Source organism: Brassica napus, chromosome C5 (assembly GCF_020379485.1).
Source record: "Brassica napus cultivar Da-Ae chromosome C5, Da-Ae, whole genome shotgun sequence".
NCBI classification, from domain to species: domain Eukaryota; kingdom Viridiplantae; phylum Streptophyta; class Magnoliopsida; order Brassicales; family Brassicaceae; genus Brassica; species Brassica napus.
Window position 1 is genome coordinate 4507300 of NC_063448.1, and position 17549 is coordinate 4524848.

Below are 17549 nucleotides of genomic sequence, written 5' to 3' on the forward strand. Positions count from 1 at the left end.
AAAAGCACATATACTTGAACTTGATCATATCAATTGTCTCAATCTCGGGACTATCGGGTCATTAATTTAAACCCGAGTTCGAGTTGGGTTAAACCCGAACCTAAAGGCCCGCGCATTAGCGCGAATTAACAAACTTCATCATCTTCTCCTCTTCTTCTCCGATTCGCCGCTCCTTCTACTTCAGAGTTAGGTTCCCACAGTGTAAATTTCGCGCCTTTATGGCGTCATCTTCTTCCTACAGCTCTCTCTATCTCCACTCTCTACCGAAGGTAACTCTACTAGTAAACCCACTTTCTCAATCTTGTTTCGGCCTCTGATTCAATCTTGTTTCCTTTGGAATTTGAAAGACTTCTTCCGGGTCGGGCCAATGGAAGAATGGGTTTCTGGGTGGGTCCGTTTCTAGCCGCCGGTTGTTTGCTTCTCCGGTGGTGTTTCTTCAGAAAAGTCCGAGACTTTCAGCGATCAGAGCTTCATCAGAGGGAGGCTCGAGGCGTAGGGTTTACAAGGAGTCACAGGCAGCTACTGGGTTTCCTAAAGCTAAAGTGCAGCAGATTGCTTCCTCCGTCTTGCCCGTTGGCTCATTCGTTGTCGTCACTTTCGGTAACGCATATAAAGTTTTGATTTTTTTCTTTTTTTTAATGGCTGAGGCATCTACTAATTTGTTTTATTCAGCTGACAGTTTTGTGGAAAGTTGTTGAGAAGTTCATGTCCCCCAAGTCTTCTTCTCCTGGAGAAGGGAAAGCTTCTACACAGGGAGTGAAATGGTCTATCGGTGCTGGTACGAATCTGTTACAAGGGTTTGCTGCAAAGGTTGATAGGGAGGCTAAGCAGAGGCTTAATGAGTTCGCTAAAGAACTCAGAGCTTTTAGAAGTGTTGACATGTCAGGTCTGAATTGACTTGTTTTTTTTTTAAGAGATAGATATGGTTGATACTAGATGTAGCTCACCTTTGAGTGTTATGTTGCAGGATGCAACTTTGGAGATGAAGGACTATTCTTTTTAGCGGAAAGCCTTGGGTATAATCAGGTTAAATCTCTCCATCTCTTTCACATCTGTTATCTGCCAACTTTATTATGTTGATTGAGTAACGGTTACTCATATGGTGTTTCAGACTTTAGAGGAAGTGAGTTTTTCTGCAAATGGAATCACAGCTGCAGGAGTTAAAGCCTTTGATGGTGTTCTTCAATCAAATATTATGTTGAAGGTTCTCAACCTCTCTGGAAACTCCATTGGTGATGAAGGAGTTAAGGTTAGTGTAAATACTAGCATTAAGCTTCAAAAATCACACAGGAGCTTAGTCTCCAGGTTTTACATTTCTTTCTGTGATATGGTTTCCCTTTTATCTTGTAATGACAGACTTTATGTGCTACATTGATGGAAAATTCTAGCATCGAGAAACTTCAGCTAAACAGTACTGATTTAGGAGACGAGGTTTGTCTAAGCAGTACATGATCTTCAAACTCCTTGGTTAGCCGCAACACTTTTAATTAGTTTCATGCTCCTAACGACTTCCAGTATTCTTGTGCAGGGTGCGAAAGAAATTGCAGAGTTGTTGAAGAGAAACTCTACCTTGAGGGTTATTGAGCTAAACAATAACATGATTGACTATTCTGTAAGTTTTTTTTTCTTTTTCTATTCATGTGCTTTCTATATCGCTAAATTAAGCATCTTGGTTTATGAATTGAATCTGGTGTGTGTTCTTCTCCCCTATCCTTTTGAAATGGAGGGTAGGGATTCACAAGTCTTGCTGGTGCTCTTCTTGAGAATAATACAATACGACATTTACATCTCAAGTGAGTTTAAGAACGTAGATGGATTTTTTCTTTTAGTTTCTTTTCTTCTATATTTTATACCACCCCTGACCTGCTGATTTATGGATGATTTGTCTCAGTGGAAACTATGGTGGTGCTTTGGGTGCCAATGCTTTAGCTAAAGGACTTGAGGGTAACAAGTCTTTACGGGTACACACACTTCTCCTCTCTCTTTATGTATGCCATTTGTATGTTAGCAAAGAGTAATTCGGTTAAGCCCTTGGCCGTTCTACTCTGCAGGAACTTCATTTGCATGGAAACTCCATCGGAGATGAAGGGATTCGTGCTTTGATGGCTGGTCTATCTTCCCACAAAGGTGTTTGTTTCAGCTGTTTGAATAGAACAGTATGTCAAGATTAACTCTTTCTTACCTCTACTTGTGTGCAGGGAAACTAGCTCTGCTTGACCTCGGTAACAACTCCATCACCGCAAAGGGTGCCTTCTATGTAGCAGAGTACATCAAGAGAAGCAAGAGCTTGGTTTGGTTGAACCTGTACATGAATGATATAGGCGATGAGGTATACTATTACACATCCAATCTATATACCTGCTTGTCTATATTAATGATTTTCAATGGGTTCAGGGAGCTGAAAAGGTTGCAGATGCTCTCAAGCAAAACCGTTCAATAGCAACCATTGACATTGTGAGAAGTCTCCCTAAGTATTATGTTGCGTCCAAATCTAGCTATTTGTGAACGTTAACGCAATTTTTTTTTGTTTGTAAAATAGGGTGGAAATAACATTCACGCAACTGGAGTTACTGCTATAGCTCAAGCTCTGAAAGATAATGCAATTGTTACGACGGTCAGTGCCATCAAAATTTTCTCATCTTTACTTCTTTGTTTACTTATAACATGGACGATAATGACAGTGCCAGTCTCATTCATAATTTCCTCAGTTAGAGGTTGGATATAATCCCATAGGACCCGACGGAGCTAAAGCATTATCCGAGATTCTCAAGTTCCATGGAAATATAAAGACGCTCAAGCTTGGTTGGTGCCAGGTAAAGCCTCTGCCCTTGGTCATTTCTTTACAATTGCTTATTTTGTTTTATCATTGATGGTGTTCATTCACATGTCGTGCAGATAGCCGCTAAGGGTGCTGAATACGTTGCAGACATGCTGAGATATAACAACACGATATCGGTTTTGGACTTGCGGGCAAATGGACTTAGAGATGAGGTAAGTGCAGACATATTATATTCAGCTTGTTTTGCATATTTGTATCTACGAAGGGTATTCTTTTCATAAATTGATGCGTTATTATTATTTGTTAGGGCGCTTCCTGCTTAGCTCGGAGCTTAAAAGTAGTTAATGAAGCTCTGACATCCGTTGATCTAGGATTCAATGAAATACGGGTAAAAAATCAACTACTATGTTCTTCAGCACTGTCTTGGGATCTTTATTATTTTGTTTTGTGTGAAGGATGATGGAGCATTCGCCATTGCTCAAGCTCTGAAAGCCAATGAAGATGTCACGGTTACATCTATAAACTTGGGGAACAACTTCATCACCAAGTTTGGACAGGTAAAAGAACATATATATCTCCTTGTTAAAAGATTCTGGTTGCTGAGCCTTTTTGTTTTTTTATTTAATCCAGAGTGCTCTCACGGACGCTAGAGACCATGTTCTTGAGATGACTGAAAAGGAAGTAGAGATTTTCTTCTAGAGGGACATTGAAGTGAAGACTTGTCACTCTTGTAGTTTTGCACCATTAGTCGTTGTTACATTCTTTATGATGTGTTGAATGCCTTCCTTCAAGCCAGAGATTAAAAAGAAAAAGAAAATTGTTCTTTTGTTGGTTTAGGGATTCAATTTTTATTCCAAAGAAGAGTTTCCATGGAAGTCCGACCAATTACTGGGTGGTTAAGAAAACTAATTGATCTAGAGTTATAATCTGGTTTTCTCCGGTTTTGAGTTGGTTTCTGGTTATAAGCTCGGTTTTGCTATAGATGATTACACGTGTCACGGGAAGAGCTAGTAAGAGGGGGAACTAAAAAGTCCCACATCGGAAAGACGGAGAGAATTCAACTTGTTTATATATGTCTAGAGAGCATGATTGGTCACGACCTTACTTGAACAGGATCTGTTCTATAGGAAGTACCTCTGTATCCTTGATTTCTAAGGAGACAGGCCCAGTAACCTGGTTGATGATTCATGTCCGTGCGATCTGAGTGTGATTAACGGCTACGATTCTCCTCGGAGAGGCTGTGCTGTAGAGGATCGCTACCTAGCCTGGTCTCGAACTTGCAAGGGTGGTCGCACGGTTGTCTGACAGGCTCCCTTTTTCTGCACTTCTCACCCCATATTTTTAATATCTTTCATTTTCAACCCAAACTTTTGCTTATAATTGTTTTTTTGCTTTCTACTTTTTCCACTACTCAAATGATACCTCCGCTTAAACCCTCAGCTTGCAGAGATAAAAGATAAGGTTCAGAGAGTGAAGCGAAAGTGTGCAAATGTCTTCTTCAGACGTAGCTCTTTTCTCTTCTATGATTCAATTTCGTTCGTCTTCGTCCATCCGTAATGCTCTTCCAACAATCTTCAATCTCTCTTCACCAGCCGCGAGTTCGTGCGCAATCAAATCGACCCAGATTCTTAACCGGCGTTTGAGAGCCAAATCGACGAACTTATCTCTTTCTTCCATGCCTCGGAGAGGGTTCGTATGCAGAGCTGCGGAGTACAAGTTCCCGGATCCCATACCCGAATTCGCCGAAGCTGTGAGCTACAACTTAATTCCTTCTTCTGCTTATACTCAGTTATGATGGATTCTCTTATAGACGACTGAATTCAATTAATGGGTGGTGATTGCAGGAGACTAAGAAATTTAGGGACCATATGACAAAGAAACTATCAAAGAGGGATCTTTTTGAAGACTCTGTTGATGAGATTGTCGGAGTCTGCACTGAGGTATCTCACAACGTTCTCGCTTTCACACACACGTCTATTGAGAATATCTTGACTTGTGGTGTCTCTTTTTAGTCTCAGCTTATGATTTTTCTTGACATGTTTACTTACTGGGTATATATACACACAGAGATTAGGAGAATGGAAATGCTTCAAAATCGCCTTTTGTTTGTTTCTGAACTTGAATCTAATCGTTTTTAGAGTCAACTGAATATGCATGGTTAGGAAATGGTCTTTTGCAATGACGTTGTATGATTCTACTGCATCTCCTTTCGTGTTTAGGTTTGTGTGTGTGCAGTATTTTCCAGAAACATATGAAACTCTAGGGGGAGTGTTTTCTTTGTCTATATTGAAGAGGGTTATGTGACTCTATTTAGAATGAGGAGCGGTTTTCACTTTACCAATTAGCACCTCGGATCCAAACCTTTGCAAGACGGTCTGTTCCTGCTGAGAGATATCAAATGTAATAAGTTTGTTCTGTGCGCAGATCTTCGAGACGTTCTTGCGGAGCGAGTATGGAGGACCTGGAACACTCTTGGTTGTACCCTTCATCGACATGGCTGATACTCTCAATGAAAGGGAACTGCCTGGAGGTCCACAAGCCGCACGTGCAGCTATCAAATGGGCTCAGGATCATGTAGACAAAGATTGGAAAGAATGGACCGGCACTGATTAGTAGCACCTGAACCTCAAATCATCAAAATATAGTTCAGTACTCATGTATTAGAAGATATATTATTGTCTTTGTAAAACTCTGAATTTTGCAGATTTCAGTATTTTATTAGTTCTCTTCTTATATAAAATCCTTGGTCTCATCATTTGTTTCCCAAGGTGATCAGTGTATGGTTGAGTAGATTCTTCCGATGTACCAAATATGAATTGAAGATACCTAAGATCTGTTAGTTATAACTTATAATGATTCAAGATTAATATGTTCATGTTGTTAAGCAAAGCTAGTTATATCTGTTCCAAAAGCCAATTTGTGTCATACAAAACGGTGGAGACAGAACGATGGGACAGCCAGGACGAATTGGCACGAAATAATTCTGTTCCCATGATACTTCCAAGTAGCTCAACACTAACGGTTGACTTTTCCTCTAAAATAATTAGTTCGTGACTTCGTGTTATTTATACTCCCTCCGTTATCAAAAGTAATTTTTTTAGATTTTATTCTTGTTCTACAAAAATAGATTTTTTATATTGTTAAAATATTTTCTTATACTTTTGAGGAACATTAGTTGAGAATATTTGAATTGATTAAATTTTATTGGTGGAAAGTTATTGAAACGTGTATAAAAAGTAAAAAATAAATTAAATTATAAATTAAATTATAAATTCTTAATAAACGTACATGCTCTAGAAAATCTTACTTTCAGAAATAGTTATTTTCGTCTAAATGAATAGGAGCGCTGCAAATAGCATACAAAAACAAAACGAATCAATAGCTGATGAACGGTTGACTTTGACACTCATTTTTCTTTAAAGAATGGGTCCAGAATGCAACCGGCCATTGTTCCCAAGTATGATAACAACTCACAATTGACAACCCATGACTGATAAATTAAAGACTACCTGAACATATCCATATTTAAAGCATCTTCACTCTCAGGTAATAAGATTCCAAAACTAAATACTATCCCCATCAATCATTAAATTAGAAAATGAAGGCGACGAAACTTCCCACATATAGGCAATCATTCGAATCTGTAACGGTTAATGCCAAAACTAATGATTAGTGGTTATCTTTGCGTGGGAGGACTACGAACAATGCTGCCTTTTACAATTCAAGAAGGGCAGAAAAGATACATCTAACTTGCAAATTTACCTTGGGAAAAGAGTAAACAATGGTTAATGGAGATGGAGATGGAGATGGAGCAGAAAACTTATATATACTGTATAAAGATTGTATTCATGTAAACGTTATATTTTTGGGTTTTCTGCAAAAAAACCCTCAATGTGGTTTTTTTTTGCAAATTAATCCGCGAACTCAAAAACCCACGGGTCAACCCTCCAAGTGCCAGTCAAACCGCAATATAACCCTCGGCCGTATTTATGTGTATTTGACTGTGTATAATTTTAACATTTTTTCAATACTAGGTCGTTTTGGCGCTAATTTTTTAATGAAAAAAATTTGTTGAACCCGTGGTTTGAAATTTGAACCTTAAATACCATGTGCATGCTATATAACCATCTCGGCCAACAAATATATTTGTTTACTTAACAAGTGTAATTATATTGATTTCTAAAACGAAATGACCTTGTTTTTCTCGGACATGGGAGCTTGCGTAAATGTACAATGAAGGTGGGGTTCAACAAATTTTTTTCATTAAAAAATTAGCGCCAAAACGACCTAGTATTGAAAAAATGTTAAAATTATACACAGTCAAATACACATAAATATGGCCGAGGGTTATATTGCGGTTTGACTGGCACTTGGAGGGTTGACCCGTGGGTTTTTGAGTTCGCGGATTAATTTGCAAAAAAAAACCACATTGAGGGTTTTTACCAAAAATAAAGATGGCATCGGGTTTTTACCAAAAATAAAGATGGCATCGGTTACCGTAAACATAAGATTAATTAATCTTTAATACCGAATTATATAAAATAGGTTATGAAAATAATGTAGAATTGAACGAGGAAATATCCTAACTCTCCTCCTTACCCTTACACATGGGTCGTACCAATTGTCGGCAGCCTCCATGCACGTAACTTCATGATCACGTGGATCCTCATACACTCCACGACCACGTGTCAATCTCTCAGCTCACATAAACCGATCTACGAAGCAACCTGTTCCTCGTTTACGATGGATCTCACGTGGCAGACTGTCAATGGTCAGGGTTTCCAAGAAAAACACCCAATAATGAACAGCCACGCGTCTAAATAGTTGACACACTTGCCAACTGATTATATATTTTCGCCTACTTTCTCGATCCAAAGTCGAAACCAACACAAACATCCAAAGAAAATTTGAATCACAAGTCATCGAAACATGATCCACACTAAAACCGGGTCAAATCGCCGGATCCTGACATTTCCGGCTGTGCAACCATGCAAATCAATCTCCGTAACCACGCTACTCGACTCACTGATTCAACTCGCCGGCGACATCCTCACGTTCAAGCAGAAACACTTCTCCACCAATAAACGAAGCTTCCAAAAAACCATCAGGCAGATCCAAAACCTAGCTATCGTCTTGGAAGAGATCCGGATCCGAGTCGGGTCTCCAAGACGCTACTTTCCCGGCGTCTCGAGCCTCTCGGAAATCCACGTCATCTTCCAGAAACTCAAGTTCCTTCTAGAAGACTGCACAAGAGACGGAGCTAGACTATGTATGTTGATGAGCTCAGATCAAGTCTCGGATCACCTACGGGTCCTGACTCTATCCATCTCCACTAGCCTCAGCGCGTTTCCTGTCTCGTTCGTCGACTTACCGAGCGAAGTCAACGAGGTGATTGGCCTAGTGGTGCAACAAGCCCGTGAACACGTAGTCAGACCCGACTCGGACGATAAAAAGGTCATAGCTTCCGTTAATGGAGTCCTTGCTCTGTTCGAGAACAGAGTCATCCCCGATCCGGATGAGATTAACCGGATCTTGGATCGCGTAGGGGTCCGAACGTGGGGAGATTGCCTTAAAGAGATCAACTTTCTCGGAGAAGAGATAGATGCGGAGCGGTTAGAGAATAAAAAGAAGAATAATAATAGTAACGCACGAGTAGAGCTTCTAAGCAGCTTAATGGGGTTCATATGCTACTGCAGATGCGTGATACTGAACAAGAGAGATCATCATCATCATCATCATCATGATGAAAGCGAGTTGCGTGTTCATGAAGATTTAATTCGAGGAATAAAAGTTGAGGATCTTCTTTGCCCGATTTCTCTAGAGATCATGACGGATCCTGTGGTCATAGAAACAGGGCACACGTACGATCGGAGCTCCATCACAAAATGGTTCGGATCCGGGAACATCACGTGCCCCAAAACCGGAAAGATCCTGACCAGCACCGAGTTGGTTGACAACGTTTCCGTGAGTCACGTGATCCAAAAGCACTGCAGAGCAAACGGCGTCGTTTTGGAAATCAACGGTCGGAAAAGAAAAAGTCACGGTGACGTGGCGCCGGATAGTTTAGCAGCGAAAGGAGCAGGAAGACTCATCGCGAGGTTCCTCACTTCAGAGCTGCTAACAAACGGCGACGAAGAGATGGTTTACAGAGCTCTTAGAGAGATTCGCGTTCTGACCAAGACAGGTAGTTTTAATAGATCTTGTCTGGTCGAAGCCGGCTGCGTGAGTCCGCTTTTAAACCTTCTGACGTCAGAAGACTCGAGGATTCAAGAGAACGCAATGGCTGGACTTCTGAATCTCTCTAAACACGTCGCCGGAAAAGGTGAGATCGCAGGAGAAGGGTTGGGGATCATCGTGGAGATTCTCAACGAAGGAGCTAAAACAGAGACGAGGCTATACGCTGCTTCTGCTCTGTTCTATCTCTCTTCCGTCGAAGACTACAGCTTACTAATCGGTGAGCATCCAGACGCGATTCCTGGACTGATGAGGATCGTTACAGGCGATGAGTACGGCGACTCGGCGAAACGCAACGCGTTGCTTGCGGTTATGGGTTTGCTGATGCAATCCGAAAACCACTGGCGCGTCCTCGCCGCCGGCGCTGTTCCGGCTCTTCTCGATCTGCTGAGAGACGAGGAAACGGGAGGAGAGCTCACGGCGGATTGTTTAGCGACGCTGGCGAAGCTGGCGGAGTATCCCGACGGGACGATTAGTGTGATCCGTCGCGGGGGTTTGAAGCTCGCGGTGAAGATTTTGTCTTCTTCTGAAGTCTCGCCGGGGGTGAAACAGCACTGCGTTGGTTTGGTTTTGAACCTGTGTCTTAACGCGGGGAACGACGTCGTTGGGGTTCTTGTGAAGGACTCGGTGGTGATGGGATCGCTTTACACGGTGATAAGTAACGGCGAGTATGGAGGGAGCAAAAAGGCTAGCGCGCTTATCAGAATGATTCATGAGTACCAGGAGAGGAAAACCGGTTCAGTTGAACCGAGTTTTCAGAGAGGACGGTTCATCCACGCATGGTGATTTTGGTATATAACTCTTGAATATTTGAAAGGGTTATTTACCAAAAGAAATAATCAATTACTTAGATTAAGGGGGCTGAAATTATTTATTTTTTTCTTGCATAAAGGGGTTAAGTATATATAAGCTCAGGCGTGTTTAAAAAATCCAAAGAGCTATGAGCTTCTGGTTTTTCAAGGAGAAGCTTTGTCCATAATGTAATTATTATATTTTACTGGAAATAAAATGAATTTTCAAACAAAAGCTATTTCAGTGAAGTGAACACAAATTGGAGGAGAATTACTCGAATTATCACCAAATTTATTCAATTTAAATTTATCAATGAACATATTAAAACTGAAATCAAATAAAAAGATTGTAGAGGATATTAAAAATATAACTAGCTGGTTGCCCGCAAATTCACAGATATATATATTATATTATGTATAGAATGTCATAAATTTGAATAATAATTAGCAACACTAAAAATATACTTTTTAATATCACATAGTTTGAAAATTAGTCGTAAAGTTTCTATAAATCAGATGTAAAAATAACTGAACAATATATTTAGTATAAGCAAATGCTTGTGCAATTATATATGTAATTATCACATTAACTTCACCAACATATGCATCTATTATGTCTCTTCTTATTTTTCTCATTATCATTTCGTTATTTTTATTATATTTTTTCTAATTTTTTACATATTTTTTGCCAAATATTTATTTCTCTCTATAAATAGTAACCCAAAACATACAATCAATAAACCAAAAATCCATCTTAGAATTCTTTCAATCATATCATTACTTTATTCACTATATTATTTGACTTAAATTCAAAATATTTTCTTAAATCAAAGTTTTCTAATCTGTCCTATTTTCAAAGCTTAATGATTTATAAAGCATAAACAGACATTGTAATAGATTAATAATTATTGTAGATATGAATATATTTTTATATGAATATGAAATTATTATATCTATTTCTATTCATTATTTTATGTAGTATATAAACATAAAAATAATTGATTAGACATTATTACCATTAATTATTATTTGTCATTTAGGTTATTTGGCAAGTGACAATAATTAGTTTTAGACTTATCTTTTATTTTGGAACTAGTTAAAATAATTAAAAATTATAGAAGTTTTGTTCATTATATTATTTAGTTTATAAATATAAAGAAGAATTGATCAAAGGTTATTATTATTTATATAATTTCAACAATTATTTTTATAAATCATTATTTGTAATATATTGTAGATTACTTGACAAGTGATATTAATTGGTTCTAGATTTTTTTTTTAAATCTAAACTAAAATAAATAAAATTAAAATTTATAGACCAAACAAATCATAATAATTTTCTTAAGACTTCACAAATGATCGTCATCTACATTAAAATCACTTAAGTGACTTCTCATTTAATAGGAGAATTTTATCTTTAATAAATGTTTTATAAACAGATAAGTAATTTAAAATTAAGATAACATAATTTTGTAAGCCATGATAGATAATTTTATAAATTTTTTAATTTTTTTTATAAATGACTTATCAGACATATATGGACATTATAAGACACTAATAATTATTATAATTATTTATATACGAATATAATATTTTAATAAGAATATGAAATCATTTTATCGATTTCTATAAATTGTGTTCTACTAATAATTTTATGTAGTCTATAAATATAAAAAGAATTAATCAAACATTATTACACTTCTTATAATTTTGATAATTAGTTACCATCTAATCTATTAAAACAGAAGTACAATCTAATATCCTCCTATATATTAATTGAGAACTCACTTAAGTGAATTTTGCTTATGTGTCATTCATAGGTGTAGTTTAGATTTAATTCTTTTAATATGATTGGTTGTTGATATTTGAATTTTCATTTATTTAATTAAAATTTTAAAAAGGAAACTAATTCTAGAATTACCTAATCTAATTATTCATCTTAAATATATATGAATTAACATAATTCGTTTATAGAAACAATTAAATGTCATAGATTTCATTATATAAAGTTAGAATATGCATATAAATACATAAGATATATTATAGAAATAATTATATAAACAATTTTAAACACATTTCATTATTTGTTTGGCTAACCAATTATGAATTTTATGTAATTATGTTAAACACTAAATAAAAAATGTGTGAGAAAGACTGATTTGTGATTTGACAAATTATGGAAATTTTGTAACTATTTTGCTACTAAGTAAAATAAAAAACAAAATAAAGTGAAAAATAGAAAGTATTACAAAATATTGTTTTGTTCATTAATCTTCAGTTTTTTTATCAATCACATAATATGTCATAAAAAGATTTTTGAAAAGTTAGATTAAAATTTATAGAATTACCACTATATTTCAAAACTCTTCTTAGATTATATAATACCAAAATTTTTGATTTTCAAAATATTTATAGTTAAAAGGTTATATTTAATAGTTATGAATATTTTTTTAATTTACAAAATTATAAATAAAATATATAATTTTCATACAATGTTTATACCCGCGAAATCGCGGACAAACTAAACGAAATACTTGATTAGTAAGTACTTGTATAAATAGATATGATACATGTCCTATCTAATAGTCTCTATTTTTATTTTAAAGATTTTGGTGAGATATTTGAACCTGCATACACCACGAAATACTTGATTAGTAAGTACTTTATCATTCTTAATTAATCTTTTACTTCAATAATTTTTTTACTCCTTTGACAATAATCATTGTAGGTGATTGGTTGGGCTTTATCTTCTTACTTTAATTTTATTTATTTTTAAATTATTAAAATTTACCAATCATATTTTAACTTTATTTTTAATAGTTAAAACCTAAATCAAGTTTCTGTTAACTTTTACCAATCATGCTTTAGCTTTATTTTTAAAGGTACAACAAAAAAACTAAAGCAAACTTTTTTTAATGTATTTTAGGTAAAAAACCTAAAGCTTTCTCTTATATGCTGTAGAATCTGTGAAATAAAAAAAATATCTATAATGTCAAATAGATTAGATAATCATAATTAAAAACATCTATAAATATTTAATTTAATTTTGGGTGTTGTAAAAATAATTGAAATATTTTAAATATATATTATTTACATATCACATTTTAAATAACAATAAACTTTGAGAATTTATAAAAATATTAATATAAATTATTTAATTGATAAAAAAATAATTATTTTATATATACATCACAGATTTCACATATTTATTTTAAAATATCTACAACCTATAACCTACAGCTACAACAAATTTAACTACAACAAAAATCTCTGCAAAAAAATCTAGAGTAACAACTTTACAGGTATAACCAATTTACCTACAGCTAAACTTTTACAGCTAAATTTTTAGAGCCACAGTTGAACCAATCATCACCATTGTATTGTTTTCAGATTTTAATAGGTTAAGTGATCAATGTCGGTGAGCTTAAATCACTTAGTCAATATTTATATGGAATGTATGTAAAGACGATAATTTTTAAACTTTGTGACACGAGTTAAGGTTTTTTATTGGTCATGTAAATATATGATTTGATTGGTCAAGTTGTAAATCAAAATATCATGTGGTTTACCCTTTAAATTGCAATGATTTTATCTTAAATTGTTGTATTTGGAGGTGATAACGTTCACTGTTTTTTATGCATGAAAAAAACATTGATTTTGTGAATTTTTTTTTGTAAATATTGATTTTTAATGCATCACACAAAATATTATTATATATATTTTACACTTTTTTCATATTTTTATGCTTCACCTACTAATATCTGGATGTAAACAATTTTCCTATATATATTAAACATAAATCATCTAAGTAACTTTTGTTTAGATATCACTCATAGTCGAAACCTTAAAAAAATTTTATAGTGTGATTGATTGATAATTTTAAATTATTTTAACTAAATTATAAAAGGTAATTTTAGAACTAATTAAAATAATTTTCCAAATGATTCAAATAACATCGAACATAATGATTTATAAGAAAAAGTAATTATCATTCAAAATCCATAAGATTATAAAATTTTTTCATATGTATATACAGAATAAAAACAATGTTAATCTGGATAACTAAATAAAATAAAATTTTGTTACATTTCATATGTTTACACTTAACATTATAGTTACAAATAAAATTAACATTTAATTTTGAATGATAAAAAATATATTTAGTTTCATGAAAATATAATATTTCTGGTTTTATAAAATATTTGTACCTAGGCCTGAGACTTATTATCCGAGATCCGGATACGATCTGAGATCTGATCCGGATCCGCTCCGAAAATCTGAATATCCAAAGGGGCCGAATCCAGATCTGGATACTAAAATGTTGGATCCGTCAAAATCAGATATTGATCCGGATATCTTGATTGTCCGGATATCTGGATCCGTAAATTTTTATTGATAATTATTTCAAAATAGTAATATCTATATATAAAAATTAATTTTATTTATTATATTTTCATTTTTATAATGGTATATAAATTTAATATAAACTTTATAATATTATACATAGAATAATTAAAACATCATGTACATTTTTATTTCTAAATTATTGTTAATGTTTTATATATATTAATATTATTTTTTATTTATTTTAATGATCCAAATTTAGATATTCACCTGATATTATAATTTTTAGAAGGATATCCGACACCCGGATATCCGAGAACCCCGAATCCGGATAAGGATAGTAATCATGGTTCCGCCCGATAAGAATCCAGATCCTTAAAATTCTTCGGAAACCCGATCCGTCCTAGGCCTATTCGTACCCGCAAAATTACGGGCCACCACCTAGTCCCCTATATATTATTTGAGAAGCATTACAACTTTTTTTTGTAGCCACATGTCATCACTAAAATGATTCTTAGAATCATTAGAGAAATATGTTGGTCCATCTAATTATATAATAAGCATTTTATTAAACTAACAATAAATTCATCATTAATGTACTTTATTATTTCCTTAAATAAAAATTACGAAATTGCCTAATGTGGCTAAAGTATATATATGGCAATTATTGATTTTGAATAATAAAGATTTGATAAAAATAGTGTATCTTCTATTATATTTGTTTAATTTTAAACTATTAAATAAATTAAACAACCACAATAACCATATAATAAAAATTTCGATTTTTATGTATATGCTATATTTTTGAATTTTTACAAACGGCTATAAATTACTAAAACTGTTAAAAGTCTCACATTCAAATTTTATGATCCATGGTTTAAAATTTTTGTTATGACAAAATACAAATGATTACAAAAATTATATAAGTAAAAAGTCTAATTTAATTAATTATTAAGATTAATATATATATATCGTTTTAAATTAAACTATAAACCATATAAAATACAATATTTTAGTTTCAAAATTTACTTTGAACAGTTTTTTTGATAAAAGTTTTGAACGATCATTGACAACTTTTTTTTTAAAATTATAAATTACTAAAACTATTAATCCCACAATGAAAATTTTTTTATCAGTAATTTAAATATTTTTCTATAAAAGATACAAATGATCAAAAAATCTATATGAGTAAAATCATTATTTAATAGACATTAATATTTAAAATATACTAAAATATATTATCTATGTTAGTATCATTTAAATTTAATAACATATCCTATCAAATATAAAAAAAATATTTTTTGGATTAATAAAATTGATTTATATGTTCGCACCAATTTAATTATATATTTAACAGTTACTGGCTTTTAATTATTTAATATATATTTATTATTTTATAATATGTAAAAATATTTAATACATAAAATAATTTATATATATAATGTTGATTCCGCGCAAGGCGCGGATCTTAACCTAGTAATTTATTAAAAGAGAAGTACAATTTGGAATTAATCTTAAGAGTTGCAACTTATTTACATATCTATGCCACTGAAGTAATAACTATACCTAACTTAATCAATTATTGTTTTTTCCTAATTTGACAAATAATGTCCTAAATCTAATGCACAATCAGTTTGGTTTAATTATTTTACCAACATATAGTAATATTGAAATTTTATGCCGACAAATAAAACATTATTGTAAGTTGTTTTCAAAGCTAGATAGCCATCATCTCAATGATTTTATATATCTCGACCATTACAACTTCACAATACACAAATTCATAAACAACAAATGTAAATACAAATTAAAATAGCAATTACTCGACACTGCTATCGGTTCAAATCATGCACTCCAACAAAACCGAAGAATGTTTAAAGTTTCTGCCTTATTAGTATATGTTTTCTCATTTTGTATTTACATTTTTTATATAAAATTTCTATTTACATTTTAAGATTTGCTAACCTCCTCCAAACTATTCTTCCTAATAAAACTGAATTTCTTTACAAATGTCCACCCACATAACTCTTCTTCTTCACACATATATGTTTTGCATTTAAAAAATGTTTTATCAAATTTATTATTCTATATCAATACTATTAAAAGGGAAAAAGTCCTAAAAAATCTACTTAAAAAAAGTTGTTGCACCATTTCATTTAACTAATACATTTGGTCTTACCTAACTATAACTATACATGATGATTTTATTTATTAGTCGACATAGTGGACCAAAGTTTTTGTTTAACTAAATCCCAGTCGTGATGTTCATTTTCTTGGGCTAATCTATTGTTTAAGCAATTTATTTTATTGGTCCATGTCTAAAATATATAATAATATCATTATAACATACAAATTCTCAAATATAAATTTATAAAACTTTAATTTTAAACAAAAAAAATTCTTCTTCGATATAAAATGATTTTATAACATGATAATGTACAACAAAACTAAAATACAAATTCATATTAAACACTGTTTAAATATCATCATATTTATATATGGTCTTATAGAGTCAAACAATATCAGATCCCAGATTAATGATTGGTTTTGAATTTTGAACGAGATTTATCAGGTTTTATGTATCAGGTTTTAACTAAATCTGGACCGTAATATATACAAGTCACTGGATTTATTGGTTTGACTACGGGTCTAGGTCGGGTACGGAAACACTTCTAAAACTCTTAAAAACCCTACAAATGTATATTATTTGATCAGCCCAAAATCTAACAAGCAAATCTTATATTTTACCAGCTGAACAAATGTAACTTTTATAAAATGCACACAATACAAAAATGATGTTATGACATAAAAGTGTACATACAAAATCTCAAATAAACTAACTGATAAGTTAATATAATTTACACAAAAAGAAACGTCTTCTTCTCTGATATAAAACAACTTTATAACTTGATAATGTACTTCAAAACCAAAACACTAATTCATTTCAAACATTTATATTAACCGGAGAAACCCGCGCTTTTGAAGCGCGGATCAAAATCTAGTATGTGTTTTAAAGCATTGAGTACTATATACTACTCTATATTTAGGTTACCTTATTATAATTAACAAGGAAAAATATTCCTCCACACATTCTTCAAAATCATAACTAACGATTTTATTGTTACATAAAATTTTGCTATTTATTTAAAATCGTAAATAACAAACATAATCAATTTTTATCACCAAAAATATTTAAGAATATTCCTTATTTATTACAAACTCAATCATTTAGTTAAATCGTAATCTTTCTATATATTTGAGACTAAACTACTTTTTATAATCCATCTTATCAATAAATTATATTTTAAATGAAACTATGTACGATAGATTTAGCCTTTAGGTAATACTTTCTATGTTGTTAAAAAAAAAGGTAATATTTTCTATAATCTAGCTAAGCAAAA

At 32.9% G+C, this 17549-nt stretch overlaps 3 protein-coding genes and 1 non-coding gene across 5 annotated transcripts; all 4 read left to right on the forward strand.

The window, feature by feature from the left end:
• Positions 1-9: 9 nt before the first annotated feature.
• On the forward strand, positions 10-3664 carry LOC106357913 (NLR family CARD domain-containing protein 3). Of its 2 annotated transcripts, none has more exons than XM_013797633.3 (18): positions 10-269; positions 348-600; positions 680-886; positions 968-1026; positions 1112-1249; positions 1357-1431; positions 1529-1612; positions 1732-1793; positions 1892-1961; positions 2052-2127; positions 2199-2329; positions 2395-2454; positions 2540-2614; positions 2709-2813; positions 2896-2991; positions 3087-3167; positions 3235-3336; positions 3410-3664. In XM_013797633.3, exons 1-18 carry the CDS (start codon positions 219-221, stop codon positions 3476-3478), a joined length of 1794 nt encoding a protein of 597 aa, XP_013653087.2. In that variant the 5' UTR covers positions 10-218; the 3' UTR covers positions 3479-3664. The 2 variants fall into 2 exon arrangements, with proteins under 2 accessions (XP_013653087.2, XP_048613916.1); XM_048757959.1 differs by having other exon boundaries at positions 20-269; positions 673-886.
• A 191-nt stretch (positions 3665-3855) lies between these two features.
• On the forward strand, positions 3856-5648 carry BNACNNG28080D (protein PLASTID REDOX INSENSITIVE 2, chloroplastic). The gene is made up of 3 exons (XM_013790248.3): positions 3856-4529; positions 4624-4719; positions 5204-5648. Exons 1-3 carry the CDS (start codon positions 4269-4271, stop codon positions 5390-5392), a joined length of 546 nt encoding a protein of 181 aa, XP_013645702.1. The 5' UTR covers positions 3856-4268; the 3' UTR covers positions 5393-5648.
• Positions 3875-4090, forward strand: LOC125588230. The gene has a single exon (XR_007324619.1). It is a non-coding gene; the product is annotated as a small nucleolar RNA U3 (small nucleolar RNA).
• A 1994-nt stretch (positions 5649-7642) lies between the features above and the next one.
• On the forward strand, positions 7643-10039 carry LOC106350340 (U-box domain-containing protein 18). Its single transcript, XM_013790241.3, has one exon. It carries the CDS (start codon positions 7709-7711, stop codon positions 9797-9799), a length of 2091 nt encoding a protein of 696 aa, XP_013645695.2. The 5' UTR covers positions 7643-7708; the 3' UTR covers positions 9800-10039.
• The last annotated feature ends 7510 nt before the right edge of the window (positions 10040-17549 follow it).